The 27,282-nt window shown below is 34.4% G+C and overlaps 3 protein-coding genes across 3 annotated transcripts; 1 reads left to right on the top strand and 2 right to left on the bottom strand.

The window, feature by feature from the left end:
* Positions 1 to 10,130: 10,130 nt before the first annotated feature.
* On the top strand, positions 10,131 to 14,560 carry LOC108223137 (TPR repeat-containing thioredoxin TTL1). Its single transcript, XM_017397237.2, has 7 exons — positions 10,131 to 11,258; positions 12,217 to 12,412; positions 12,507 to 12,691; positions 12,772 to 13,105; positions 13,194 to 13,398; positions 13,478 to 13,584; positions 13,785 to 14,560. The coding sequence occupies exons 1-7, from the start codon at positions 10,399 to 10,401 to the stop codon at positions 13,935 to 13,937; spliced, it is 2,040 nt and encodes a 679-aa protein (XP_017252726.1). The 5' UTR covers positions 10,131 to 10,398; the 3' UTR covers positions 13,938 to 14,560.
* Positions 14,561 to 15,574: 1,014 nt separating this feature from the next.
* LOC108223138 (ubiquitin-conjugating enzyme E2 36-like) lies at positions 15,575 to 19,320 on the bottom strand. The gene is made up of 8 exons (XM_017397239.2): positions 19,202 to 19,320; positions 19,063 to 19,090; positions 17,691 to 17,777; positions 17,284 to 17,342; positions 16,952 to 16,993; positions 16,794 to 16,867; positions 16,136 to 16,233; positions 15,575 to 15,992 (listed from the first exon to the last, which is right to left on the bottom strand). Exons 1-8 carry the CDS (start codon positions 19,238 to 19,240, stop codon positions 15,955 to 15,957), a joined length of 465 nt encoding a protein of 154 aa, XP_017252728.1. The 5' UTR covers positions 19,241 to 19,320; the 3' UTR covers positions 15,575 to 15,954.
* A 956-nt stretch (positions 19,321 to 20,276) lies between these two features.
* Positions 20,277 to 25,907, bottom strand: LOC108223042 (phosphoenolpyruvate carboxylase 2). Its single transcript, XM_017397091.2, has 11 exons — positions 25,777 to 25,907; positions 25,320 to 25,499; positions 24,483 to 24,874; positions 24,301 to 24,385; positions 23,699 to 23,921; positions 23,304 to 23,407; positions 23,124 to 23,211; positions 22,720 to 22,874; positions 21,506 to 22,504; positions 21,026 to 21,412; positions 20,277 to 20,787 (listed from the first exon to the last, which is right to left on the bottom strand). The coding sequence occupies exons 2-11, from the start codon at positions 25,485 to 25,487 to the stop codon at positions 20,494 to 20,496; spliced, it is 2,895 nt and encodes a 964-aa protein (XP_017252580.1). The 5' UTR covers positions 25,488 to 25,499; positions 25,777 to 25,907; the 3' UTR covers positions 20,277 to 20,493.
* Positions 25,908 to 27,282: the final 1,375 nt, after the last annotated feature.

Here is a 27,282-nt window from a genome sequence, read left to right on the forward strand (position 1 = left end):
TTTGATCTGGGTCCTCGAAGCAGGCATGGCCAGAGGCCCAGAGCAGGTCATTTCCCATGTCAAATGTAGAATTGGAATGCTGTAAAGCATAAACACCCTATAAATAACTTGGCACATGGCCTCCTTTTTCAATTTCTTTTCCTCCTTTCATGTTCTCTTGTAACAAAAAAATACCTGGCTTCTCAATCATTATATTTTGGTGCTACATACAACAGAACCAATTATTACGACGAACCCGAAGCAACACAAGCTTGACTCCATTGGCTTCTTTACAAACAAGAATGATGAAAATGTAGTCATGGACTCGAAGGGGGAATTTTGTTATGAGATGTGTCGAGACGTGAATTGTATAATAATGCAAATGGGCATCACGAGGTGTTGCGGATATATACTATCCCGTAATTTTTTCTGAATTTTATATTCTTTATTAATAGCGTCCTAGTACGAATTATTTGTGGAAGAATTAAAAGGCTTTTCTGCCGATTTAATTATCCGTATTTGTATCAAAAAATTTAAGAACTATTAAGGGTCGTTTGGTTGGAGAGGAGGTATGAGATTGAAATGAGGAATCAGGTTAAACTGGTATGGGTTCGAGGTATCATTTCTGTTATCAGGTGTTTGGTTGAGTGGTGGAATGAATATGGTTGAATTATAATATTTATGAGTTATTAATTGTAATTAATTTAAAATATCATTAAATTAATATTTATACATATTTTTGAGTCATTAATTTCATTTTGTATTAATAATCTACATGAAATGATATAAATAGTCATGAAAATGAATGAAAAGAAATTTGATTTCTGAAACCCATGTTTCATACCCACCTCGCCTTTGGGTATGAAATCTCATACCTTGTGGGTTTGAGCTGGTACCAACAAAACCTGAACCAGACGACTCCTTACACCTCTCGGTGAAAAAACCCTCAAAAATTGTTCTCAAAGTCGTACGAGCATGAAAATCGTACCACGGTAATAATTGTCAAGGGATAAAGATTCTTTTTTGAAAGATACTCGACATCCTATATTAAAATTTTAACAATTGCATCTCCTGAGAAAAAAGTCCTCAAATAATATGTTGTAATACTCGTGTAAGAAAGTGCCCGATCCTAATTTCACAAAATTTCGTGCCAAATGAAATCGAGTAGACTCCAATTGAGTTGAGCATAACGATCTTATTTAACAGAGCTTGGGTTGATTGGAATTTATATATTAGACCGCTCAATTGGTTAAACAAGGCTATATGTATTCAATTCGAAATCAAAACTCTATTTATTTGAAACTCAATTCATTCTTAAGTATAAATATCTTTTTTACTCAAAAAAGTATAAATATCTTTTTATTTAACTTTTTATTATTAACCTAAATCCAATCAATGATTTCAAGAAGATTGAGAGATTTGTGAGGCTGAGATGGATCTCGACAAGATGTAGATGTCTACTAGACGGAATGGAGGCTAGTAAAACTGGGGTTGCGCTCTGTGACCCCCTCGGGCTGTCTGAAATTTTATTGAGATTTTTGTAATTTTGTAAGAGCAAGTCCAAGATATGCCCTATATCAGGTCCTAAGTTATAATTTAGGGCAACTGATGAAAAAATTTGATCCAACAATATCATAGTGATACCTTATATTACTAATATAACCTCCTCAAGCCTTATTTTTGGGACACCTCTCTCATTGCCTTTTTCCATATTTTATTATAAATTCTCATCAACACTCTCTTTCTCTCTCTACTTTTATATTATACTTTAATGATAAAAGAGAGTTTTTAATAATATAATATTAGACATATGTGAGAATAAGGCACATTATTGGAATTCAAGTTAGTTTAGTATGTCCTAAATCACTAGGATATGATATTTTATATTATATTTAAGATTTGAATTAGGACACTCTTGGACTTGCTCTAATGTATTAAATGAGGAAGTATGTCTCGGATGAGTGATATCATCCAGAGACTGAATGATACATAAACTAATTTTTTTAACTTATAGTTAAAATTTGAATTTTATGTTTGATCAATAACGAATCCATCTTCACTAGTTAACAAATAAATTCAATTTCAATCATTTATCATAAAAATACAATCAAATTCAGTCAGGTAAAACTATTCATTTAATCCCATGAGTGAGCCCACTCAACTAATTTAACTGGTACATCCCAGGCATATCCCATTCAAAATTCTACTATCACGTAAGTTAAAGACTTAATTACCAAAAAAACTATTAAACTTTCATGATTTTTTCATTTTAACCATAATACTAATTTTGTTGCAGAAAAATACAACTAACTAATAGAAAACATATTTGAGAGAACCCAATTTTAACCATGGTTTGGATGTCCTACGCAACATCACTAAAATAACATTTTTTTTATAATTTTAGTTTAAATATTTACATAATTCATTATATATAGATCAAATAAGCAGTTTTTATTTGAATTATCAGGGTTCGTCATAGTATAATTTTAAATTATTGTCGACTAAATAATTAATTTAGTTTAGTTTAGTTTTTTTGATTAGTAAGAATTTATACTTATTTTAAAAATTATATATATATATATATATATGTATATATTAATATTGTTGAAGAATTATATTTATTATCGAAAATCATAGCATTTGAATTGTTTGTTTTTTTAGATGAATACTAATTCAATAAAATTTATTGCCCAAACAATTACTAACAAAATGCTTAAAAATTATATAATATTTATTAAAAATCATGTAGAAATCTCAAAATACCACATATATTATATGTGCTTGTGTAGGTTGAACCCGAACAAAACACATTTATCATATCGATGTTGCAAGTAATATGTCGACAAAATTAGTAACACCGGTTCATAGAGCGATCAAGAGTTTGAATAAATTTATAAATTCGATACAATTATTTAAATCACATGAAAAATTATCGATACACAAGTATCTGCTGATTGTGTTTTCAAAAAATCTTACTAACACTGTCCTATACCTTCGGACATAAATTATGATTCGCTCTATATTTGTGTAAAATATAAATTAGGATTTTGACCTTTTAATTGGATAGAAAAAAATTAATAAAATTCGTATACTAATTAATTTAATAATTAATAACTTGACAATATATGTGATATCTCAATTTTAACTTAACCGTGGTTATGGATTAGTGAGAGTGAGTTTTCTGAATATAATTTTTTAAAGTTGCTTGCATTATTCTGTAATAAATATACTATTGTGGTTAAATTGAAAAAAACATGATAATTGTATAGTTTTTTTGGTAATTAAGTCTAAGTTAAATTTAGTTAGATTTTTCATTTCATGAATGAATCAACCCAACCAATTTAATAAATAAATTCAAATGCATAATTAATACTCGACTAGACGACTCATGTCCCATATCAAAACCGAGACACACGAAGCTATTCAATGGGATGTGATTTATGCGAAAACGTACACACAAATGTATATTCAAAGCGAAGTTATTAAGTCAATAATGAATCACAAATCTGACTGGAACCGAAAAGCGACCGAACAACTAACTTATAATTGAAATCCAACTCACACTTCTTCCTCGTCTCAGAGTATCCGATGCGCCCTTCTTTACAGACAGTTGGGATTTCAGACCACCCTGTCATAGTGGGAGATGTTTAAGTTAAATTATGTTTACATGTGCATGGCTTATCTTATCTCTGCTAATACAATAATTAACCCTGATAATTTTATTGTTTAACTGGATAAACACAGGAGAAACTCCAAAACTCCTGACCGCCCATATCTTTTGTAGATATTGTGTCATTGAGTTTAAAATTCTGTGGGTTAATTTCAAATCTAACTTCCTGTTATTGTGGGTTTTTTATGCAAGTAACAGAATAACCCGACAAAATTTGTGTGTGGAAAGAATAATTCGAGTCTTGGTCAGGCTCGCGAGAATAATTTTATATTTTAGTACAATTTAATTATTAACGGGTAAACAAGTTTTTTTCTTCAAACATGCATGTGTACCTTTTTTGTGTTGAATTCTATTAAATATTGCAGATAAATTTTTGAATAAAAATTATCATGATGTCGACTGAATTGTATATGTTTGGATTTGAGGCTGAGAATTTATAAAACAAACTTTTATAATTATTTTTATTCTTTTTCTTTTGAATAAAAATTTAATATTTAAATTTTTATTTAGAATTTTTTTAAAAAAATATAGGTTATAGAACTATATTTTAGAAATGCCCTAAAATATGTGTCGAACAGTGAAAAAACTGCATATAAATAAGTGAGACGGGGAAATATTATTTTATTTTTATTTATTTTTATTTAAAGTAAAAATATACATTCTCAATCATAATGGAAAAAAATCATTATTATAATCAAGTTAATAATTTATCAATTATCACTTAATCAAGGTTCAAGTCGGGCAAATTTTTATATCCGAGAAATATTATACATTCAACTTAGATTTGGTTTGTATAATATTTCTGATTTTTAGTTTTCCTGACAGGGTTGGCTTCTTGTTTAATATCTGTCCCTGCAAAACCTCGCCCACAGGAGAGAAGTGTGGTTACACTAAAACCAGACACTCGCAAGCAGTTTTTCAGAATTTATAGCCACACCTGGTCACTCACTCACGCACCCATCAGCGTTTGGCTACTTATTTTTTTCTGGAAACTGGAAGTTCAATCTCGATAAAGCTGGTCTGTCCAATACTAACTACAGTACAGTACACTTTTGGACTCTATCAAAGAGTTGGCAGTGCACTTGATATATACTCCATTTAGCCATTCAACATTTAACAATCTTTTAAGCTGCGTAAAATATTCAAAAAAAAAAAAACTACAAAAACTGTGAATACATCTTAGTATCGCACACAAATAAATAGAGAAAACTATGTAGCTGCGTTTGAATACATCTTGTTTGTTTCAGAATTACTATTCATATTGAACAAGTATGATAATCCATATATTAATTACATAAATATATTTGGAAACAGGGCTGCGTTATATAGATAATATTGAGAACAGCATTTAAATATCTCCAAAACAACTAATCACCTTGAATCACTTGTCCTGAAACCGGTATAGATTTTTATCTAAGAATAGAAAACCGTAAATGATGCCAAACTGGAAGCAGCTTGATGTTTCTAGTTGAGAAGGTGGAGAATTAATTCGTTGCACCGACTTTACCCGTGAAAGTGAGTCGATCGAGCCTCTCTCCTTTTTTTTTCCTTCCCTTTTTTCCATTTAAATTAAATAAATAGAGACTTATTTTGTAACCACACCAAGCACTTAAAACCCGGGCTTTAAGTCATCGTTGACTTTAAACTAAAAAATGTTTGTTTGTGTAATAAGCCTGAAGTCAGCTTAAAATCAGAAATAAACCAGAAGCTGATTTAAAGCCAGAAGTTAGTTTGAAGTATTTTTTTCGGTGACTAATTTTTTTTGACTTTTTTTTTTATAAAAATTACTCCTAAATCATAAATTACTCATAAATTATTTTTATTTCTATTATTATATTTTTAATAACTCATAAGTAGGTCAAAATTATCGAAACAAACATTTTAAACTCTCCGTTTATCAAATAAATCACGTTAAGTCATAAGTTTTACTCATCGAAACGGCCTCCTCGTTGAGACTGAACTAAAAAAAGTTTACGCACTTTTGGCATTTGAAGTTTACGTTACATTACAAAGGACTATGGCTTTTACCTTTCTTATTCAGCCCTTTTCATCGCCGTGTGAATATTAGCAATAAATATGGATGTTACTAATCATAGAACACATATGTGGGTACACTCGCAGTGGGGTCGATAATTTTTATGATTAACAATAAAATAGATACCTAATGCAACTTACACTAGTGGTAATCCATTGGTTTTGTTTTAACTTGTAAGGTAGCGGAAGCTTTTAAATATTGTCCCATTCTTTTTATATAGTAGGTCCAGGTAGAATATTTAATTAATTTAATAAATGAAATATCATGAACCTGTCACCATTGGTACCGGTCGTTAAAAAATTATGATAATTAAAACTTGCGGTCTCCATATACATATAAGCCACTCAATTAAAATTAATCACTTGTTTAACATATTATTTCTGAAGATATTATGAATACATTTGAGAGAACTTGTATTACTCCGATAAATATAAAGTATGAGATAACTAGCATTACTCCAACAATATACAAAATAATAATAATAATAATAATAATAATAATAATAATAATAACTTTTGTTACGTGTTTTGGATAATATAAAACGGATAATTATTGCTAAATATGTGGAAATGACCATCTAAATAATAAATTTCTTAATACATTAAAATGATATCCATGTCATCAACTCCACATCATTCTGGCACATACTCTCCAAATTATTATCCCCTCCCCCTCAAAACAATAACACAATTTGACAATATATAATTTATTATTACCATATATATTCCGGACGGGCCAAACTTTGGAGTCTCACGATAGACAAGGCTGGACCCATACAAGTGGGCCTAATTATAGCCCAGATTGCTATAAGGACAAAGAATTTATAGATATGGTAAGCACATGGCCAGTGTGCCCAACATCTTTTATCAGCTAGTAAAGGTGAAAGTGCAGGTGGACCCCAGCGACTTAGTACCTCAATAATAATTGTGCCACGTGTCGTGCGTTAGACAAGTTAAGCTAGCAAGTGTACTGTGCACCACAATGCAGGGGATCATGGTCTTGACACCAATGGATGCTTAGCTGGCAGGATTAGAGGTTGAGAAGGTTAGTCATCATTCCACGCCTCTGCCAACTCAATGTGATAGTTACTTCTCTATGGTCCCTTTCAATTTTGAGTGTGTATAAAATGATTAAAATCTAGTACTAAACTTGTTCCATTTGGAACTTGCTCCATGTGAAGATTTAGCAAAAAGAATTGAACACAAATATAATTATAATTAGTAAAAGAATGGTTAAATAAAATCAAACTAATTTTAAAAATAATGCCACACATCAGCCAAATTTTTAATTATACATATGGATGTGAAGCATTAAACGATATAATTTTTTCTTAAAAGATAAGAATATATTTTTATATAATACATCTCTTGGAGTAAAACACATATTACGAGTTCATGTTTGTCTTGAAATAAAACATGTTAGAGTTATAAGAAATATATATATATTAATTCGTCTTTCATTGTTTATATATTTCCAATATATTATAATTTTTTTAAAATAAGGTAAAAATATGATTTGAAAATGTCTCAAACATCGTTTGGGGTTCCAATCTCACCTTATTCCAATATCATTAGATTGAATAATATTTTTTTAAGACAAATGAATATTATTTTAAATGAGGATAAACGTGACTAAATAAATTTTAGAAAAAAGAAAAAGTAATAAAGATGGTAGGAGTTCGTTTGACTGAGTTTATAATATCTGTTAGACAATTCTAGTTTAATAATGATTTTATGGGTTATTAAAACTAATAAAAATAATTTATAAATTACTTATGACTTAATTGTAATTTTTATTAAAAAAAAAGCCTGAAAATAGCACTCAAACTAACTTCCACCTTTAAATCAATTTCTCTGTCCTATTTCAATGTTAAAGTCTATCTCTTATTTTTTTTAATAAACAATAAATTTTCAATTTAAGGTCAGAAATAACTTTAAACCCCGACTTAAAGTCCCGTTATGCTCCAGATCTGCTTAAAAAGTGCGACTTATTTTCTAATATGAAATCTAATTAAGTAAATAATTAAGAAACTCGCAATCATGAATTCAAATTAGGAAATAACAACAATGTGGCAAAAACAACGAGGAATTCCAAAAGAAGCCGACTCACCCCTGACTTTCCGCTGTCTGATTAGCTGGAAGCCACCTTAACACTTCTCGATTCGCCAGCTGGCACTGCAGTGTCTGTCACATGGCCAGCTTGCACCTAGACCTAAGATTTTTCATAATTACGGATTTGCCCTTGCTCAACACACGACTTATCAGTTAATCCTGTTCCAGTGCCCTCCACGAGAGGTCGACAACGTTCGGTTGCTTCTCGGTTCTGTCGAAAAACTTCATCCGGTCGTGTTGTGCGTGAATTGATCATCTTCCCGTCATTTTATTTTTTTTGTTTAAAAAAATAATTTAATGTTGTTCTGAAAAAATATATTGGCAAATAAATTGCACCAGCATGATGTGCTTAGTTGACAAAAAAAGTTCTTGCTGGTAATTTTTTTATAAACTAATATTGACTTTTTGTAATTTATTAATTTAATGAGAAACAGAAATACATGTGATGGTGTTATTTAATCAGCGACTAAAAAAAAATTCACGTGAAATTCTTCATCGAACTAGACCAAATTTACACGGTTCGATTCGGTTCTTTGGTTCTGATTCGGTTTTGCTCAGTCTTAATTATATTATTATTATTTTAATAATGTTATTCAAGCAAATTGATTAAATTTTTTATCAAATCAAATATGCAAATAAGGAGCTTCGCATGAATCAAATAGTGTGTCTTTCCATTGAGAATAACAAGAGACGTAATGTCACGGTTATATTTTTATTGTTTTTTATAGTTGAAGGTATTGTATTGTAATATTTATTTCCAACACATTCATTAAATAGATGAAAATGTGACCGATCATAAAAGAGATGTGTAATTTACATTAATATATTTTCGATGATGACAAACATCATGTGATAACGATAACTCTTATGTCACTGATCATATGAGAAATTTATATCTTTGTCGAACAACATTAAAAACCATTTTTAATGTATTTTATATTTTCCGATCAACAATACCGATAAATTTAACGTGATAGAGATAACCATCACCACGTGTTTTACACTTTATATATGTGGATTGATACTGACAATAGACTACAATAGGAATAACTTTTGTCATGTGTGACACACCACGACGTGGAACACATGAAAGTGATATTACCGATACTCCGTTAATTTTTTTAAACTTTTTAATATATTACGGCACGTAACATCTAAAATTGTTGTCATCTCCTACCGACTCTCATCATTTATCACACCAGAAACGCCTACAATGATTTCACATCTGACTGACTCTCTTCCTTCAGCATATCACAAACGTCTACAACTGATATCACACCTTACCGACTCTCCTCTTTTAACACATCATAAACGCGTACACATCACTCATCTTATCGACTCTCATCTCTTATCATATAACAAAAAATAATATACTAAATAAATTCAGGAAGGAGTTAAAAGGGAACATCTTTTGACATTGAGATTTCAACTTAACCGAGACCGTCTAAAGTGAATTGATCATCAGAAGTCGTAGATTGAGATTTTTACTGTGATCTTATTAACCAGCTCAAGTGTGTGAACAGAGTTATACTGAAAATTATAGAACACGAAGCATATTTTTATCTAGTTGTCCTCGTTTCACTGCCCGAGGGAGGGACGGTTTATATTTTCGGAAAAACAAAACAAGCAGCAATAGCAAGTAAACAACGAAATCTAGATAAGATTATCCTTCCACGCTGGATATTACAAGCATTAACAATCGAACTTAATAATTTGATTTAGATACACAATTGCTTATGTACTGAGTCAGAGTTCATAGTTACCCCCTCCGTCCCTTTTTACATGTCCACTTTGAAAAAAAAATTTGTCCCAAATTACTTGTCCACTTCTCTTTTCAAAGCAACTTTTTGTATGTTTTTTCAAAAAGTGACAACTTCCAATGTTTGACTAGCATATATATATATCGAATTTTCTATGGTGTGCCCAAGGGCACACAATAGTCACTAACTCCCATGAGAATTCTAGCTTTTGATTGGTGGATGGATAATAAATGTAAATAGCCCCCCTGCATTCACATCAATTCCACCAATCAAAACAAGCCATTTTCATGAAAGTTCGTGCTTATTGTGTGCCCTTGGGCACACATTAGAAAGACCGTATATATATACACAACTCTATCTAATTCATTACATTTATTAGGGATATGTATGAAAACAAGATATCCAACTAACATTTTCTTAAGATGCGTTATTTTTTTAAAAGGGACAAGTAAAAAGGGACGGAGGGAGTAATTTTTTATATTTATCCAAAACTATTAAATATCGATTAATTTTTTTAATAATTCAGCCTGTTTTATAAAACTCGGCTCGACTCGACGGATGTTTTTAAAAAATTAAAAACATAAAAAAAGTTTGTTCTCGTGAAGAAGCAGGTGAGCTGAAGGAAGAAGATAAAAGAAAGAAAAACAAGAATTAAAACCTTTCTCTTCTTTCTTCTCTCACCTTCCATCTCTCTCCATTTCACTTTCTCTCTCTAAAAGCCCATTCCCCCTTCTCTCTCAATGAATCTCCCTTTCTTCAAAGCTTGACATCCACATTCATTCTTTGCTTCACAAGATCTTCAACATCAAAGTCCAACCCCGTCTCTCTCTCTCTCTCTCTAAAATGTTGCAGTCTGGGGTTGATAAACTCACCGATCGGTTACGAAAGTCACTCACTTCAGATGACGAGACTGAGGTTAACAAGCCTGATTTCAGAGAGATCGATCTGGGCTCACCCATTACTCCGTTGCGGGCGAAAGTTACTACTAGCAGTAGTAGTTCGAGCTCTTCTGGATCCGGGTCGGGTCGGGCTGCTTCTAACCCGCTGCCGAAGAAGTCGGAGTTTGCCGGAAATAGTCACTCCGGCGAGCTTTGTGGGTCTGTGGAGAGCTCGCCGACACGGTTTACTAAACCGGGTCATAGAAGATCCGGGTCGAGTGGATCGGCGAACCCGAATCCGAGCCCGTTTGTGTACTCCGGTGGCGGGTCGGTTAGTTCACCGCCGGCGAATGCGATGCCGGCGGGGAATATTTGTCCGTCGGGTAAAATTTTGAAAACGGGTATGGCGGGTCGGGTGACCCGACCCGATGTGTTGGGGACTGGTACCGGGCATTATGGTCATGGTAGTATAATTCGCGGTGGGGCTGCTATGAAATCTGCCGTTGGGGAAGGCGTTGGAAATGCCAATTCAAGGGGTTTAGCTACCGGTGGGGTTTCGAGGAATGTTAAGAGTAGTGTTGATGCAGAGGAGTTGAAGAGACTAGGAAATGAGAGTTACAAGCAAGGCAATTTTACAGAGGCGTTGAGTTATTATGATAAGGCAATTTCGATCTCGCCTGGTAATGCAGCTTATCGATGTAACCGAGCTGCAGCATTGATGGGTTTGAAGCGATTAGGGCGGGCTGTGAGAGAATGTGAGGAGGCCATAAGGTTGGATCCTGGATATTGGAGAGCTCATCACCGTTTAGGATCTCTATATCTTAGGTGAGTTTAGCGGAAAAGATTTGATCTTTGTGTTTATACGATGTATGTTACTTACATAGTCTTTCAGTTAAAATGCATTCTTAAAGCGGAATATTTGGTAGTTCTGGATTATTGGTTTAGTGAAAAAGATAAAATCTTTGTGTTTATGGAATGTAGGTTCCCTGTGTATCTTGTAAATTTAGGTGATTTGTGTTTAATTATGTGCATTCGTAGAAGGGAATCTTTGTTAGTTCTTGGATCTGTAGTTTGGTGAAAAAGATACAGTCTCTGTGTTTGTAAATGAAGTTTACCTGCATTTTTCTAAATTTGCGTTTTGCTGCTTACCTTCCTAGCAAATTTAGAGTGGATTATTTGCTTATTCTTGGATCAGTTGATCTTTTGCAATATTCTATTTGTATATATGGCTTTGAATGGATGGATGAAAAGTTGGGACAAAATTAAAGGCAAAAGACAATGATCAAGAGGGCAGAGATTAGAAATTGAAACAGAGCAAATTTCTAAAAATTGTACAAACTATATCCCGTCTCCTGCCAGTTTCATATAAGTTAACTAAATGGAGCGTTGGTGTTTTCAAATCATATAATAGTAACTCCTGTATGCTTGTTTGCTTAAGTAAACCTAGATGAAATTGTATTGGGTGCGTATGTTTTCTTCTGTTACCTCTATTTTGTATGATCCAGTCACCTGTCTTGAAGTTTGTTAAAAGCTACACTTGTTGCAAATTGAAGAATTTGATTTCTTTGTTTGTGGTATTTGAAGTGTTACTTGACTATTTTGTAAGCTCTCATTAAGTATTTACTGAATTAGGTACATTAAACACTTGAGTACTTGAGAGTATCCTTCTTGCGTCTAAACTGCTTGGTTACTTCCTTCCTATTTGGTTTTGTTGGTTTTGTTTGTTTATCCTTGTAATTGGCTGTTAGTGGAAAAAAGATTCTGATTTGTATAATGATCGCAGCCTAGGGCAGGTTGAACTTGCTAGAAGGCACATATGTTTCCCAGGACTCCAGCAAGATCCAGTTGAGTTGCAGAAGTTGCAGACAGTAGAGAAACACCTAAACAAGTGTACTGATTCCCGAAGAATTGGTGATTGGAAAAGCGTATTGAGAGAAAGTGATGCTGCAATTGCTTCTGGCGCTGATGCTTCGCCACAGGTAAGAAAGCTCCTATAAAACTTGCAGGCTGTTGATAATGCATGATTTATTAAAAAAGCAATTTGACTGTAATGTCTTTTTAATGGCACTGCAGATATTTGCCAGTAAAGCTGAAGCTTTTCTAAAGCTCCGCCAACTCAACGATGCTGAATTAAGCCTCTCAAACATTCCCAAATTTGAAACTTATTCAGTATCTTGTTCCCAGACTAGTTTTTTTGGTATGCTTTCTGAAGCCTATCCACATTTTGTCCGTGCTCAGATTGAGATGTCATCAGGGAGGTGAGTTCTGCAACTCTTAGTTTTCATTGCAAGAAATATTTAGTTTCAGTAAAAGAGTAACTTATGATGGATTTATGCAGGTTTGAGAACGCTGTTACATCTGCTGAGAAAGCAGGACAATTGGATTCTAGAAGCAGTGATATATCAGTTTTACTTAACAATGTCAGGGCTGTAGCAAGAGCTCGGGCTCGTGGAAATGATCTCTTCAAGTCTGAAAGGTATACAGAAGCTTGCGCAGCGTATGGGGAAGGTCTTAGGCTTCATCCTTTGAGTTCTGTTCTATACTGCAACAGAGCTGCTTGTTGGTATAAACTTGGTCAGTGGGAGCGATCTCATGATGATTGCAACCAAGCTCTTGATATCCAGCCAAATTACACAAAAGCTCTTCTCAGGAGGGCTGCTTCAAACAGTAAGGTAGACTAGCTCGTCAAACAATAACAGTGTGTTAATTGATGTAATGTTCTGTTGGTTTTAAGCCTGAAGACTAGTATCTTCTTTGCAGCTTGAGAGGTGGGCTGATGCTGTGAGAGATTACGAGGTGCTTAGGAAGGAGCTTCCAAATGACAATGACGTTGCTGAATCTTTGTTCCATGCTCAAGTTGCTTTGAGGAAATCCCGAGGAGAAGAAGTTCACAATATGAAGTTTGGTGGAGAAGTGGAGTTGGTATCTGGTTTGGAGCAGTTCAAAGCTGCTATATCTTCTCCCGGTAAGTATTGTTGTCCCCGTGTCTTAAAAATGATTTTTTTAGTTCAGTGGGTTCTGAAGATCTTGGTGTGACATTGCAGGTGTATCTGTTGTTCATTTCAAAAAGGCATCAGACTTACAATGCAAGCAAATATCTCAATCTCTGGACAACTTATGCACCCAATATCCGTCCATTAATTTTCTCAAGGTGAATTACCCAATATTTGGTCTTTACAACTTTGAAATTAATGTTCACTAGGGTTAATAATAAATACACTGCAGCAAGCCTGGTATGTAGTCTGCACTTCAATTGGAGCACAGTGCATTCAATGCTCTGCCAATATGGTAATACCTACATAGTTAATTGTAATAAAGCTAATGTTTTCTTGGTTTTGTTTTGAAATGAAGGCTGATGTGCTAGAGAGTCCTGCGATCGCAAACACCGAGAACGTGAGGGTTGTGCCTACAATAAAGATTTATAAAAATGGAAGCCGGGTTAAAGAAATGATCTGCCCGAGTCCAGAAGTGTTGGAATCTTCAGTTAGGCACTACAGTTTCTGAAGATAGTACATCTGCTTCCTTTGTTCTATTTCTCTATGTGGGTTCTGAACCCCAAGGTCTAGAAACAGCAACGTAATCGTCAGAAGTGATTTTGCCCGTTTCATGTAACATAATCAGACATACAACAAAATAACCCCATTGAGAGTCCTAAGCCCCTTACCTAGGCTCCAAGAGTAGGTAGTCACTTTTTTTTCTCCAATTATTATTTGTTCGTTCTTTCCTCATTGGTTCCATCATGCTCCCTTCTCCTTTCACTTAGTACTCCTTATTCCCGTCCCACCGTCGTAGGATTCCCACACATTTTTGGGCGTAAGAAACCCTCGGTTCTTTACTATAGTGGGAATTATGACAATTGTGTACAACCGGTAAAAAAATCTGAGTAGAAATGAAAAGAGGGCGAAGTCAGGGTCATCAGCTGGTTCCTTGTTGTGAAATTTACGTGTATATAATTGATGGATACATGTCCGGGAATCAGATGTTCCGGGGCTGGATTATGTCTCAGGGGGTTAACAGGGTATCGAAAGGTTATACATGAAAAAATGTCGAAACTGATGTTTATGGACAATGCCTTTCATGGTGAAGTCTTCAATAAAAGTAAAAAAGCAAAATTCTTATCTTTTTTATGAACTAATTTGTGGTCATTCTTTTATAACATGTTATGTTATATACCTGCTTATCGAGTCGTTGAATGATTCTAGTATTGTTTGTATACCGGTAGCAACTTATTTATGTGAAATTATACATGGTGGTTAAATGATTGATGATTGCTTTTACTCTATATTACTAACACTGTGAAACTTTGAAGTGTAGCTGTGTAGCATACTTTGTCTAAGCGTGTTTAGGGTTGTTTTTAGCTGCCCCGATCTGCTCAAAGTTGTGTTATAAGGTTTCCCAGTAAAACCGGGAACTACAAGTTCGGCATACATACATGTTTTCGGGGAAAAAGATATTACTTTTTTTTTTTTTTAATTATGCTTTATCAGAAAAATAATATCAATTAGTCACTACCGCTTTACCAAGGTAAATATAAACATAATTTGCACGATTCAGTTGGATTTTTAAGAAAGATTTTGAGTTCATGTTCGATTTTGCTCAGTTCTATTGCATAACTTATTTTCCCTTGTGTGCTGTATATCTGAAGGTTATTGCAGTCTAGCTTATGTGCTGTATGTCTGAAGGTTATGTCTGTCTGTTTCCCGAAAATATTGTACTATGCAGCAAAGGTGAATATTGTTTGGCAGAACACATTTGTAGCCTCTTGCACCCTGCTCGTGAGTTTTTTTTAGGAGAGAAAACAAGTGAATGCAAATGAAAGCAAATAAATTTTCACTTTCATCGCATTTTTGGAGTAAAAGTATGTTATATTTGTATCTAGTTTCACTTGCTTTCGTCCCTTTAAAAAAATCAAGAGCATAAATAGAAGTGAAAAATATATAAGTTTACTTCCTCTTCACTTATTTTCCTCCCTATTTATAATTCGGGAGCAGAGCCTTGGGCTCTCTTCCTCTTCACCCACCAGTCCACCCATTCACTGCAACTTTGACCAGCTTGCTGACATGGTCATATGTTGACTTTTTTTTTTTTTTTTTTTCTTTTTTGACAGATGGTCATATGTTAACTAGTTTCTAGTAACACATTAAATTTTTTGCCAACCCAAACGGGCTTTAGGATAGGCTGATCAATGTACAGTACATGCTGCCAATTTACATTGGTTAAAATCGCAGATCAAAGAACAGTTGGTTCCCACTGGCAAAACAGACCAAGATGCAACGAAGCAAACCAAGAAAGTAGCAAACAAGTAGAAGAAACATCAGTGCAATAATCAAGTTCAGTTGATTACCGGCTCCCATGCATAATTTTATTTGTATTTTACGAAGGGCATTCTTGGGGTTACCCGTGTTCGTTTGTGTGCACCGGAATCTGCAACAGGACATATTCTAACAGTAAAAAAAGTAAATATCCCCACCTCCGAATTTCATTCGTTATTATTGGAGTAAATGATAGTTTCACAACTTTTTCATGCACCACTGGCATACAGGCGAGTCCACTCCTTTGCTGTGCAGTTAAGGTTTGATCAGTATACAGCTATCGGAAGACAGAACAGTAAATATCTGTGCTGGTGTAACTAGCCAAAGGCTCCATTTTAACCAGCACATAGCCACACACTACAAATACAATGACCTGAATTAGTAGTTTACCTGTTTCAACAGCTTCCGTCTCGTTTGCTTTCCAATGCTTTGCAATGTTTTCAGACAACGGATCATCCGGGTTGGGAGCACTCAACAGAGCTTGAATGCTAAACAGATAGAGCAACACATTGTCAAAGCTCGTATTATAATTATTGACAGCATTGCTATTCAATTTTCAACAACCAATAAACACATGGAACAGATGCCCTATACGATTTGAAAAGGTTTTCTGAACAATGAATTTGGTGTCAAAGCAACATAGAGACAAAAGCCACAAAACTGTTTTCTGCGCATCCATATAACTTTCTTAGATAACCTTAGCCTGCCATTCACTCTATATTGTTACACAGAGGACTGTGTACTTGCAATGTTGGCAAGTCACTCCCTTGCCGAACTTCAAAATATCGCTCGGATACATTTTTCCCACTGTAAGATTGCACTAAATGATTTTATACATACTTCATTTTGTTCATCTTGAATATGTCAGTACAAACCTTAAAATTACAAAAAAGTGAGGGATATGTACTATGAAACAGATGTATGTATGTGACGGTAATACTCAGTTAGGTTTCTCCTACTTTAAAGCTACCATCAGTTGGCCCTTATAATTAGCATTTGACAAAATACACGTTCCAAGAGAAGTAATTATTTGCCATAAGTCATTTACCTCAACAATACAGTACGTATCTGAAGAGCAGAACTCCATTTGTCTTTGAGAATATCTAGACATATTCTTCCAAGCTGCATATAAACACCAATGCAATTACACACAAAAAGATGTGGCTTATAGCTAAGGATGATTTTGGCGTGATATGCAGAGCAAACCTTGTCAATATTGGGATGGTATATTTTAGTGAGAAACCGAACCTGTTACAAGATATACAGAGAAATAAGTACATTGGTCTTGTATCTAGAATCATACACTTCCTTTTCATTTTTTATCTAGTCCATGACACTTCCTTTTCATTTTTCAGCTTATTGTGGTTAGAACACAGAGTAAATAACGAGACAGGAGCATACTTGAGGAAAACTATAGTGGACCAGCCATGAAGCTTCTGATTATGAATAAGATAGAAATGTGATACGAGTAGTATTGGAAAACTTAATAAAGAGAAGAGCCTCAAATGATTGCAAGCTTCTTCCGTGGAAACAGGTACCTTTGGAGCAGCCATTGGGTAATCTTCGGGCAAAAACAGTTCCAGCTTGAAAACACCTCCTGTACACATAAAAAGTCTAAATTTGACGAGGCGAAGCATAAACAAAACAATAAACTGACGACATCAAACTGGCTTCAACACACATAAAAATCCTAGTGATACAATTCCGTCAAAATTTCACCGCTATCAAGTATCAACAAAGAATTAATAGAAATGAAATATAATAATACTCTCTGTTTCAATTGTTTCAGCTAATGAAATACAAGCTACTAATATTTCGTAGACAATAACAATCAAATTCAAATAATAACAAACGATCAACAACATAATTATTACACAACTCAAATCACGACCAGTAACTACTCATTGATAACGATATTGTGATCACAGTTGCGAAAAGATGTTACCTTCATAAGGAGACTTCTCCGGACCAAGAATGATGACATTGAAATATCGCATATTTTCTTCCGAAGGTGATGCACTTATTCCCGGAGCTGCACCCAAATACATCATAACATAATCCCAAAACTTCATTGCACTTGATCTATTTAACTATTGTATATTTTTTGTTACACGATATATATACAGCCCGATAAGTAACCAAGTCATCTATATAATCTTATATTATTCAACAAGTAAAGCCTCTATAAATGAATATCCTGTCAAGGTTATTAATTTATCGAGAGTAAAAATACACCAAACACGGATTCTAAAGTCCTAAGCATCAAAACCCAGAGATAATATTAAACTACTCCCTCTGTCCCATTTAATTCTATACGTTTGTTTTTCATTGCTCGACACGCACTTCAATGCTCTCGTAAAATATAGTTCTATAACTTATTTTTAAAATTTTCTTTTTTTGAATAAAAATATAACATTCAAACTTTTATTCAGAAAAGAAAAATCTTAAAAATAGGTTATAGATTTATACTTTACAGGAGCATTAAAGTCCGTGCCGCGTCCTCGTCCCCCAATGTATACAACTCACGGGGACGGAGGGAGTACATGTTAAGTAACCAACTCATCCAAATAATCTTATACTATTATGGGTTTGTCTAGTGTGTGCCCAAGGGCACATGCTAAGCGCTAACATTTATAAAATTGGAGGGATTTGATTGGTGTGGTTGTTGTAAATGCAAGGGGGCCATCATTATTAAAGAGTGTAAGCCAATCAAAATCTCCCAAATTTATAAGTTTTAGTGCTTAGTGTGTGCCCTTGGGCACACCATAGAAAAACCGTACTATTATTCAACAAGTCCAACCTCTATAAATGGATATCCCAACTTATCGAGAGTAAAAATACATGGAACACGGGTTTTTAAATCCTTAGAGCAACTCCAACCATCTAAAACCCTTAGCTAAAAAGTGTTTTGACATACCAAAAATAGAAAATATAGTTAATCTGTGGAACATATCACACTCCAAGTCTCCAACCATACTATCCCTTTTCTATAATTATAACCAAACTCATATAGATGGTTATATTTGTCGAATCTCTACAGGTTTGTAGGAAATCTGTGAAAATATGATACATTATTTAATACCATATTGAAGTGATATATTATATATATAACAATCTAAAATTTAATAACATACTGTTTTTAAATTATAGTCAACCATTGTCGTCAATATCAGAGATACAAAATGTCTCACAGGTTTAAGAAATTTTATATAATGTCCTGCGATATCAATTTTACCGACCATTATAACCAACTCCACGGGAGATGCTCTTACTACATGACAGGTAAATTTATCCTGTATTAAGTTATCGAAAAGTACCTTGCTCGGTCAAAAGACGCTGGGTTTCCTAAGAAGAGTGCACACAATTGACGCAGAAATCAGATAAACATCAAGAAAACAAAAGATAAAACAGAGAAAAAGAGAAATAAATAGGAAGGTGCAAGAGGGTGTTGCTTACTTTTATGATACGTCGTGGTAGATTATTATTGTTCGCCATTAAAATGATATATTTGAAGGGCTTGCAAGAATTATATAGAGAGATAGTTTGAGGGTTTCTCTTACTACACGAATGCGAGTTTCTTTACCTTTTGGACATTTGTGTGTTGTGTTCACGGCTGATCATGCCACGTGTTGCAATTTATCTTCCGATGATCAAATAGATCCATTTTTGACCGTGGTAAAAAATGTGAACTAAATTTGATTTGTGGGACTACATAATAAGAAGTGAAAAAAATTAGTTATTAGCATGTGCAGATAGACACGCAGATTCATTTTAAAATAAAACTTATAATTTATTGAATTATATAATACTATGTTATTTTCCGTTAAAATTAAAACAATCTAACTTTAAAAAGGTTAAACAAGACGAATAACTCGGAGGAGTATTCTATATAGTTTTTCTATTTTCAGTTGATATTTGAATTTGAATATATATAAGATTTTAAGATTGAAACTTGATCAATTTAATTACCATAAAATAAAAATTCAGATGGAGATAGAGGTATTCTGATCATTTTTACTGCAAATAGAGACTCTCTAAATTTTGAAGAAACAAGTGTTAGAAAAGCCATTTTTCCAAATATTTACATGACAGATCAAATCGTATAAAACATCGAAAACATGTCAATAGGCATTGAGTACCAATAAAATTACGAGTCAAGTTCGTATAAGTGATTTGATTTGTAATCGTCAAATGACGTAAATTCGATTTGTTATCGTCAAATGACGTAAATTTTCAGTTGTAATTGTACTCAAGTAATTCACACTCCCAAACCTTAAACATACGATACTCCTACATCCAACCCTATTGTGTGAAGTAACCGACTGTCACAAACCTTAAACACATGATACTATTCCAAACCTTTAAACCTATAGTATTCTAAAATTGTATTGTGTTAAGTAACGACTCTCCCAAACCTTAAATATACGTTGCTAGAAGTAATAGGGATCGCAGTAGTATATCATTGTAGATTCTTTTGCAGGCATAGTATACTTTACTGAACAATATAGTAGGTAACATGACAACATCCATGTTAAAACCGAAACATAAATACAAATGCTTTTATTTCCTCACTGCAAATGTAACAAAAGCCACTATTGTGCCAATAATCCCCGAGAGTCTGAGCACAACATCTTACAACATAAAAAAAACAGAACACTTGAAAGTGCGATCGCCCTTTTTAGGGGATGCGTTAATTACGAGTTGAAAGCAGCTCTCATGAACACGATACAAATCATGCAGTAACATGTTTAGCCGGTATTCTGCATGCCAGCAGCAATACCCTTCATGGTTAAGATGAGTGTGTCCTCCAAGCCAGGGGCGTACTCACTTGTCGGGTTCAGGTCAACAAGGTCCGAAGATGTTTTGGATTCCATGTATTCCTTGGAGATATGAGGCCTGAATTTCACGTTATAGCTGGGGTCACGAATCCGTTTCAGTGTGTAAGCCTGACAAACATTCAAGGTTGTAATGTAGGAATCACGCAGCCGTAGACGTTGCTTCAAGGTGGGATCTCCTTCAAGAATTTCCCTGTGCCCAGCAATCTGCAGAAAGAGAACTTGTAATTAGATGTCCAATAATAAAAAATAATTTTTTTCATAGAGTTTTACAATCCATTTATATACACAGATCATGAGTGTGTAGTGCTTATTCTGCCAGTATAATTATTTTATGTATCACTTTTACTTGAAAAAAATATTATGTCACAATAAGGAAATGATCAGCACTGTATAATATGGGCAGGAGCTTGGGATACAAGTGATCTGTTGAAAAATAATGTACCTTGAGGAGAAGGCTCTTTGTTTCCTCATAGTTAGACCTCAATTGCTCGCCAAATGACCACAAATCTTCAGAAACAAGGAGTTTGTCGTTTAATGCAGCGATGCCAGGGTCTCCTTTGGCAAACACCATTTCAACTAAATCAATAGTGACACGGAAGAAAGGCCATTTTTTGTACATGTCCTGCAACATAGGGAGATTCTTGCTATCCTTCTGAATTATATATTTGAATGCTCCTCCAAAGCCAAGCCAAACTGGGAGATGAAATCTGGTCTGTGTCCAGGCAAAGATCCAAGGAATAGCTCTGAGTGATTCAATACCACCACTTGGCTTTCTTTTTGATGGGCGACTTCCAATATTCATGCGACCGTACTCCAGTTCAGGTGTGGCCTACAATCACAGGGAATAAACAAATGGTCACTTACATTTAATTTAAATGACAAAAGAAATATATGCAAAGACAAGGTTTAGATTGGTTCTCACAAGGCGGAAATACTCGACAAATCGTGGCTCCTGGAAAACTACTTTACGGTACTCCTCTGTGGCAACAACTGCCATTTCATCCATAAGTGCACGCCACTCAGGTTTTGGCGAAATTGGAGGGCGCATACCATGCTCAAGAGTAGCAGCAGTAAAACGCTGAAGTGTTCTAAAACACAAGTGCTCCTCCCCAAATGATTGTTCAATAACTTCACCCTGAACTGTGACCCGGAGTGATCCATGAACTGTGTCAGGAGGTTGAGACAGAATAGCAAGATGGGTAGGGCCACCTCCTCTCCCAACTGTTCCTCCTCGACCATGGAACATAGTTAGCTTCACACCATACTTTTTGGCCACGTTAATAAGCTCCTCTTGAGCCTTATATAGCTGCCAGGCTGCTGAAAATCTCCCAGCATCTTTCCCGGAATCCGAATACCCAATCATGACTTCTTGCTTGCCATTTATCCTATTCATGTACCAATCAATTGAGAAAAGCCGAGCAACAGCAGCAGGAGCAGCCTCAAGATCAGCAAGTTTCTCAAAGAGAGGAACAACCCTTAGTGGTTTCTTCACATGGCACTCACGTTGTAAAAGCTCCACGGCAAGCACATCAGATGGTGATGTGGCCATTGAGATGATGTAGGCTCCAAAACAATCTGAGGGGAGTTCTGCTATGACATGCAATGTATCCAATACATCAGCAATTTCTTCGGTTTTTGGAAGATCTGCACCAAACAGAGGGCGCTTGCCAGTCAGTTCAGCCAAAAGCCATTCCTGTCTGCGTTCTTCAGACCACTCTCGGTAAGAACCGATTTCCAAGTGATTGGTAATAGCATCAAGGACATCAGTGTGCCTATCTGATTCTTGTCTGATATCAAGCCTTACTAGTGACAGCCCAAAGGTGGATACTTGCCTTAAAAAATCAAGAAGGCTTCCATCCGCAATTGGCTGGTCTCCACAAGCACACAATGATCTGTAGCATAGTTCAAGGGGTTCCAAGAACTACATAAAAGATTAAAACACAATTAAAATGACATAATATTAAAATAGCCTACAATACTGGAAAGAGAACCAGGTGAGAGTGCGAGACAATATCGCTATAGCTATAAAGCTTAAAAAAATTAGCGTAAGATCAGAAATATTTGGTACAAGAAGATTATCTGTGTGTGTTCAAACTACACTTGATCAGAATTTGAAAAATAGGAGTCGCAGGGTACCTGCTCAACATTAGTGTATGTTGCCTCTTCTGCAATATCAGATGTTTCATGTGACAACAGATGACGTGAACGTTCACGAGTATGATACAACTTATCCCTAACATCGCCAAGAATAACTCGGTAAGGTTCACTTGCAGGAACCTGCTTCCAAAACTCTGAAACAAAATATAGCTTTTAATAACAAGTTTAAGATAAGTAAAAACAGACACAGAGCATATTTTCCCCAAATGTATTGTGTGGTGACCTCTTTGCTAAAAATGAAATTGTAACATCCGTAACAAGCAGTGACTAAACACAGTTTCACCTTTTAAGTTTTACTTTTTGAACATTACGGAACAATCACGATATCACCTTTTTAGTTTTACTTACAGAACATTATAAAAGAAGCAAGACAAATATTTTACCTATGTAGTGCTTTGCATCTCTCTTAGAAGATCTATGAAGTTCCTCTGCCCGAACACGAAGCTCATCACTACAGCGCCACATAGACATCTGATAGATGATATGACATTAAAATCACGGTGATAAGTAATTAAATGCTAAACTCTGCAAAATATTAAATATTTAGTATCATTAATTTATACCTCAAACATGAGATCCTCAATTTGTGAGAAGTACACGTTAGCAGCCATCATTCTAGCCAATAAGCAAACATCCCTTGTTACTTCAGGAGTGACCCTTGGGTTACCTGTATAATTTATGTCAGGCATAGGAATAGGACATGACTACATATGACTCTTTCTCTTTGTTAAGACTTCCAGTTGACTAAAGCAATACGTGGCCAGTCATATGAGCACAACTATTAAATCAGAAGTTTTTTTTTTAATTTTTTTAAAACTTTGAGATGAACTAGTAGACTCAGATTGCAAAATAAATTTGTGGTTGATGACTTGCACAAAATAAGGATACAGAACACTGTTTATAAGTATTAGTATAAAGTATAAGCATATGCAACAATCTACTGGAAAAGAAATAGTACCGTCACGGTCTCCACCCATCCAAGAAGAGAATTGGATGAGAGGAGCATTATATGGTACACGTTCCTTTATCCCAATGTTTTTCAAAGCTGTGTCAACACGTCGTAAAAATTTGGGAACACCCTTCCAGATTGTCTCGTGAAAGTAGCTCATTCCAGCTCTCATTTCATCTTGTGGGGTTGGAGGTGTCCTACGGATTTCATCTGTACGGAAAGCAGCTTGAATCTGCACTCGTATAAAGCAGAAATACAAATCAGCAATGTTAAGGCGTGAAACTCCCACTATTGTCTGAACTTTCATAGATGCAAAATTCTAAGTGTAGTCAGCTGACACAAATATATGTAGCCCATATGTTTTGTGAACAGAAGTAATGTGGTTAACACATCAAACATAAAGCAATTCTACATACAAATACTAAGTGACAAAGGGTCCACCAAGTCCAGTCTCAACTTAATCAATCTACAAAGGAAGGATACAGAAAGCCAACAGATCACAGTTTATGTTAAATGATAAGGATGTCATTTTCTTCAAAGATTTCCTATAACAACAAATACTTGATGAAGTTTTTCTTAAAAAAACAATATGACCAAAAAGAATTGCGTACTTCTCTCTGTAAAGCTTCATCAAGCTCCTGCTTGTCATCAGGAGTAATATCTTTGGTGTATAATTGGGCTAAACAGTCCCTTATCCTGTAAGTAAGCAGAAATTAGTAACAAAACCATTAAGCAAAGATAGATTAACCTTTAGAAATTTACAGATCACAAAAGCAATGATATAAGGACACACCTTCCATGTTTCTGTAGCAAAGATCTTCGGACTGACTGAGTAGGATGTGCAGTGAAGACCAGATCAATTGTTTGATTCTTAAGAGCATCGAAAACTTCTTCAGGACTCTTGTTCAGTTCCCCAACAAGTCTCTTAAGAGTTTCCTCAATGTCAGATTCGGTTGTTGCTGAGTTCTCATCAGCAAAATCACCCTTCTTCAACTTGATCCTTCTACGGTAAGCAATTTGGACCTCCTCAGCCAGATTAGCCAAATTAAGCATGTGAGAGAAAGCTTTGGCAATCACAATCGAATCCCCTGGATCCAAACTTGTTAACACCTGTCCCAACTCCTCCAGCTTTTTTGGATCGCGTTTTCCTTCATACTCAGCAGAAAGCTCATAGCACTCTTGAACCTTGACAGATGAAAAACTAAATCAGTTACATTAGCTAAAAGAAATGAACCAAAAAACTTCCACTTCACCATTGTGATACAACCATGTAGCATAGTGACAATTACACGGTTAGGAAATTGATATCACAGTTTTTCAGGTCACAAAATCAGTATATAATTCAGGGCTAACTACGAGCATTTCATCAAATCATAACAAAGATACACTCTTTGAACCAGATTTAAATATATCCATTCTTGATACAAGTACACAGCCATAATCCAATCTTTATCATGAAAGTCAAACATGTTTCAACATGGGCCTCAATCTGATAAATATTGTGACTTTTTGATGTAATGACCCATATAAAGAATCAGTATCTACTATGATCAGTAAGAGTGAAGATCAACATTTCAATCAACATCAAGCAAGTACAAATGATCGACCTAAACAAATAAAAAAAATGTACCGTTTCCTTGAGATCTTCTCCATGTAAATCTTGAAGAATGTCAAGAAATCGATCCAGCAAGAGAGCATCATACTCAACAAGCTTATCATCCTCAGACACTTTACCAGGCACCAAAAGCCTCAATTGAGCATCAATTGAAGCAAGCTTCTCCAACTTTTTATTATCCATTCTTCACTAACCCTGAAACAAAAAATCCCTTGTTCACATCAATAATCCCCAATACACACAAATAAGCAATACCCACGAGAAAAGATTGAAACTTGATCATGACCCACAAAAAAAGATGCAAACTTGATCATGACCCATGAATCAGGGACCCATAATAAATTGAATAAGATCATTACATGTATATATGTTTGTACAAGAATACGATATAGTGGACTAAAGAGTCCAAAGTGATGAGTTTGTGTAAGACCCATGAATATAGATAGTGATTATTGTGTGTAAGTATGCATACCTGTGTGACTGTGTCTACTATGAAAGTGTTGAAAAGTGAGAAATGAAACACAAGAAGGTGAGAGAGTTGAAGTTGAGATCTAAAGCTGTCCACTAGTTTGCTTTATATAGAAAAAAAAAAGTTGCAATAGCATGTATGTATAGGTTATATGTATGTATGGAGAGTTGTGTGATAAGCTCTCACTCACTCATAGAGGAATCTATACAGGATATTTTTTTTACATGTATGAATATATGCAAATCTTGATATAAACTGTTTTATTTAGTAACAAGTTGCAGTTTTGATATTTTAGAGGGGTGTATTCGATTGAGATTTTAATGGATTGTTTTTAGTTTCTGAATTTTAATGGATTGTGTCTGCTTTTGATTTTGTGCGGATTCTTCATAAAATGTCGCAGAGTTGATAGGATTTAAGCACAATGCTTCAAAATCCCATTGATTTTGATGGGATTTCAAAAAACTTACTCCCTCCGTCCCATTTTAGTTGTCACATTTGGGAAAATTTTTTGTCCCAAAATAGTTGTCTCACATCAAGTCCAATGCATATTTGTGTAGACTTTTCCATGGCTACCCCTGCTTGGTTGATTCCAATGTTTGACTATTGAAGAGTTTTATAGTTAAATCATGCTCCATGTGTATATATATCTACATTTTTCATGTACAATAATTAATGATATAGAATTAAGCACCAAAATATTGATGAAAACAAAACCAACAAAGTGTAAAATTAAATTTTTCTTAATATGTGTGTTTTTGTCAAATGTGACAACTAAAATGGGACGGAGGGAGTAAAATACACTGAAAAATGACACAAAATCCATCATTTTATGAAATGCAAAAAAATCCATCAGCATTTGAATACCATCAGATTTTAATGGATTTTAAACAATCCCAATTGAATACCATCGGATTTTAAAGTATAATTTAAAATCTCAATTGAATACCACCCAATTTTGTAGCATAATTTAGATTTTAATGGATTTCAAACAATCCAATCGAATACCCTCGGATTTCATGAATGCAAAAAAATTCTTTAAAATCTCAATCCAATACACCCCTCTTAGTTAAATAACAAGGACAATTTTAATTTTGTGACTATGATTGTTGATCATTGTCCTGGCACTTCGGGATGCTCAAGGTGTGTACGATGGGGTATTTAAATGAAATTTAAAAGAATTTATTCATTTATTAAATTCAGATATATATAACTCGAATTTTAAAAATTATTAGAATTTTATTTTAATATCTTGTGATATTTAATTAATATTATTTATACATAATGGTATTCAGTTGATTTTTTTAAAAAATATATTGTGATATTCATGATGGATTTATTTGAATTTCATAAACTCGTGTAATTCGTAGAATTGTCTTATGTATTTTAATTTTTTTAAATCTTATCGAATTTCATGAGATTTTGGAAGATTTTATATCAATTTTACGACAATTTATCTGTCATTCGCACAAAATTAAAATTAAATATAATTTATTAATCCATAAATTATAT

This window comes from Daucus carota, chromosome 5 (assembly GCF_001625215.2).
Source record: "Daucus carota subsp. sativus chromosome 5, DH1 v3.0, whole genome shotgun sequence".
Lineage (NCBI taxonomy): Eukaryota > Viridiplantae > Streptophyta > Magnoliopsida > Apiales > Apiaceae > Daucus > Daucus carota.

Bases quoted from the DNA above. Each gene is read 5' to 3' on its own strand.
- LOC108223137 (XM_017397237.2), top strand. From the start codon at position 10,399: ATGTTGCAGTCTGGGGTTGATAAACTCACCGATCGGTTACGAAAGTCA. The intron at 12,413-12,506 runs GTAAGAAAGCTC...ATGGCACTGCAG, and splicing joins GCGCTGATGCTTCGCCACAG to ATATTTGCCAGTAAAGCTGA. The intron at 12,692-12,771 runs GTGAGTTCTGCA...GGATTTATGCAG, and splicing joins ATTGAGATGTCATCAGGGAG to GTTTGAGAACGCTGTTACAT.
- LOC108223138 (XM_017397239.2), bottom strand. From the start codon at position 19,240: ATGGCGAACAATAATAATCTACCACGACGTATCATAAAA. The intron at 17,343-17,690 runs GTAACATCTTTT...TTATGTGTACAG, and splicing joins GGAGAAGTCTCCTTATGAAG to GAGGTGTTTTCAAGCTGGAA. The intron at 15,993-16,135 runs GTAAACTACTAA...TTAACTGCACAG, and splicing joins GACGGAAGCTGTTGAAACAG to CAAAGGAGTGGACTCGCCTG.
- LOC108223042 (XM_017397091.2), bottom strand. From the start codon at position 25,487: ATGGATAATAAAAAGTTGGAGAAGCTTGCTTCAATTGATGCTCAATTG. The intron at 23,408-23,698 runs GTACTATTTCTT...TAAATTATACAG, and splicing joins GATGGGTGGAGACCGTGACG to GTAACCCAAGGGTCACTCCT. The intron at 22,505-22,719 runs GTACCCTGCGAC...TCTTTTATGTAG, and splicing joins CATACACTAATGTTGAGCAG to TTCTTGGAACCCCTTGAACT.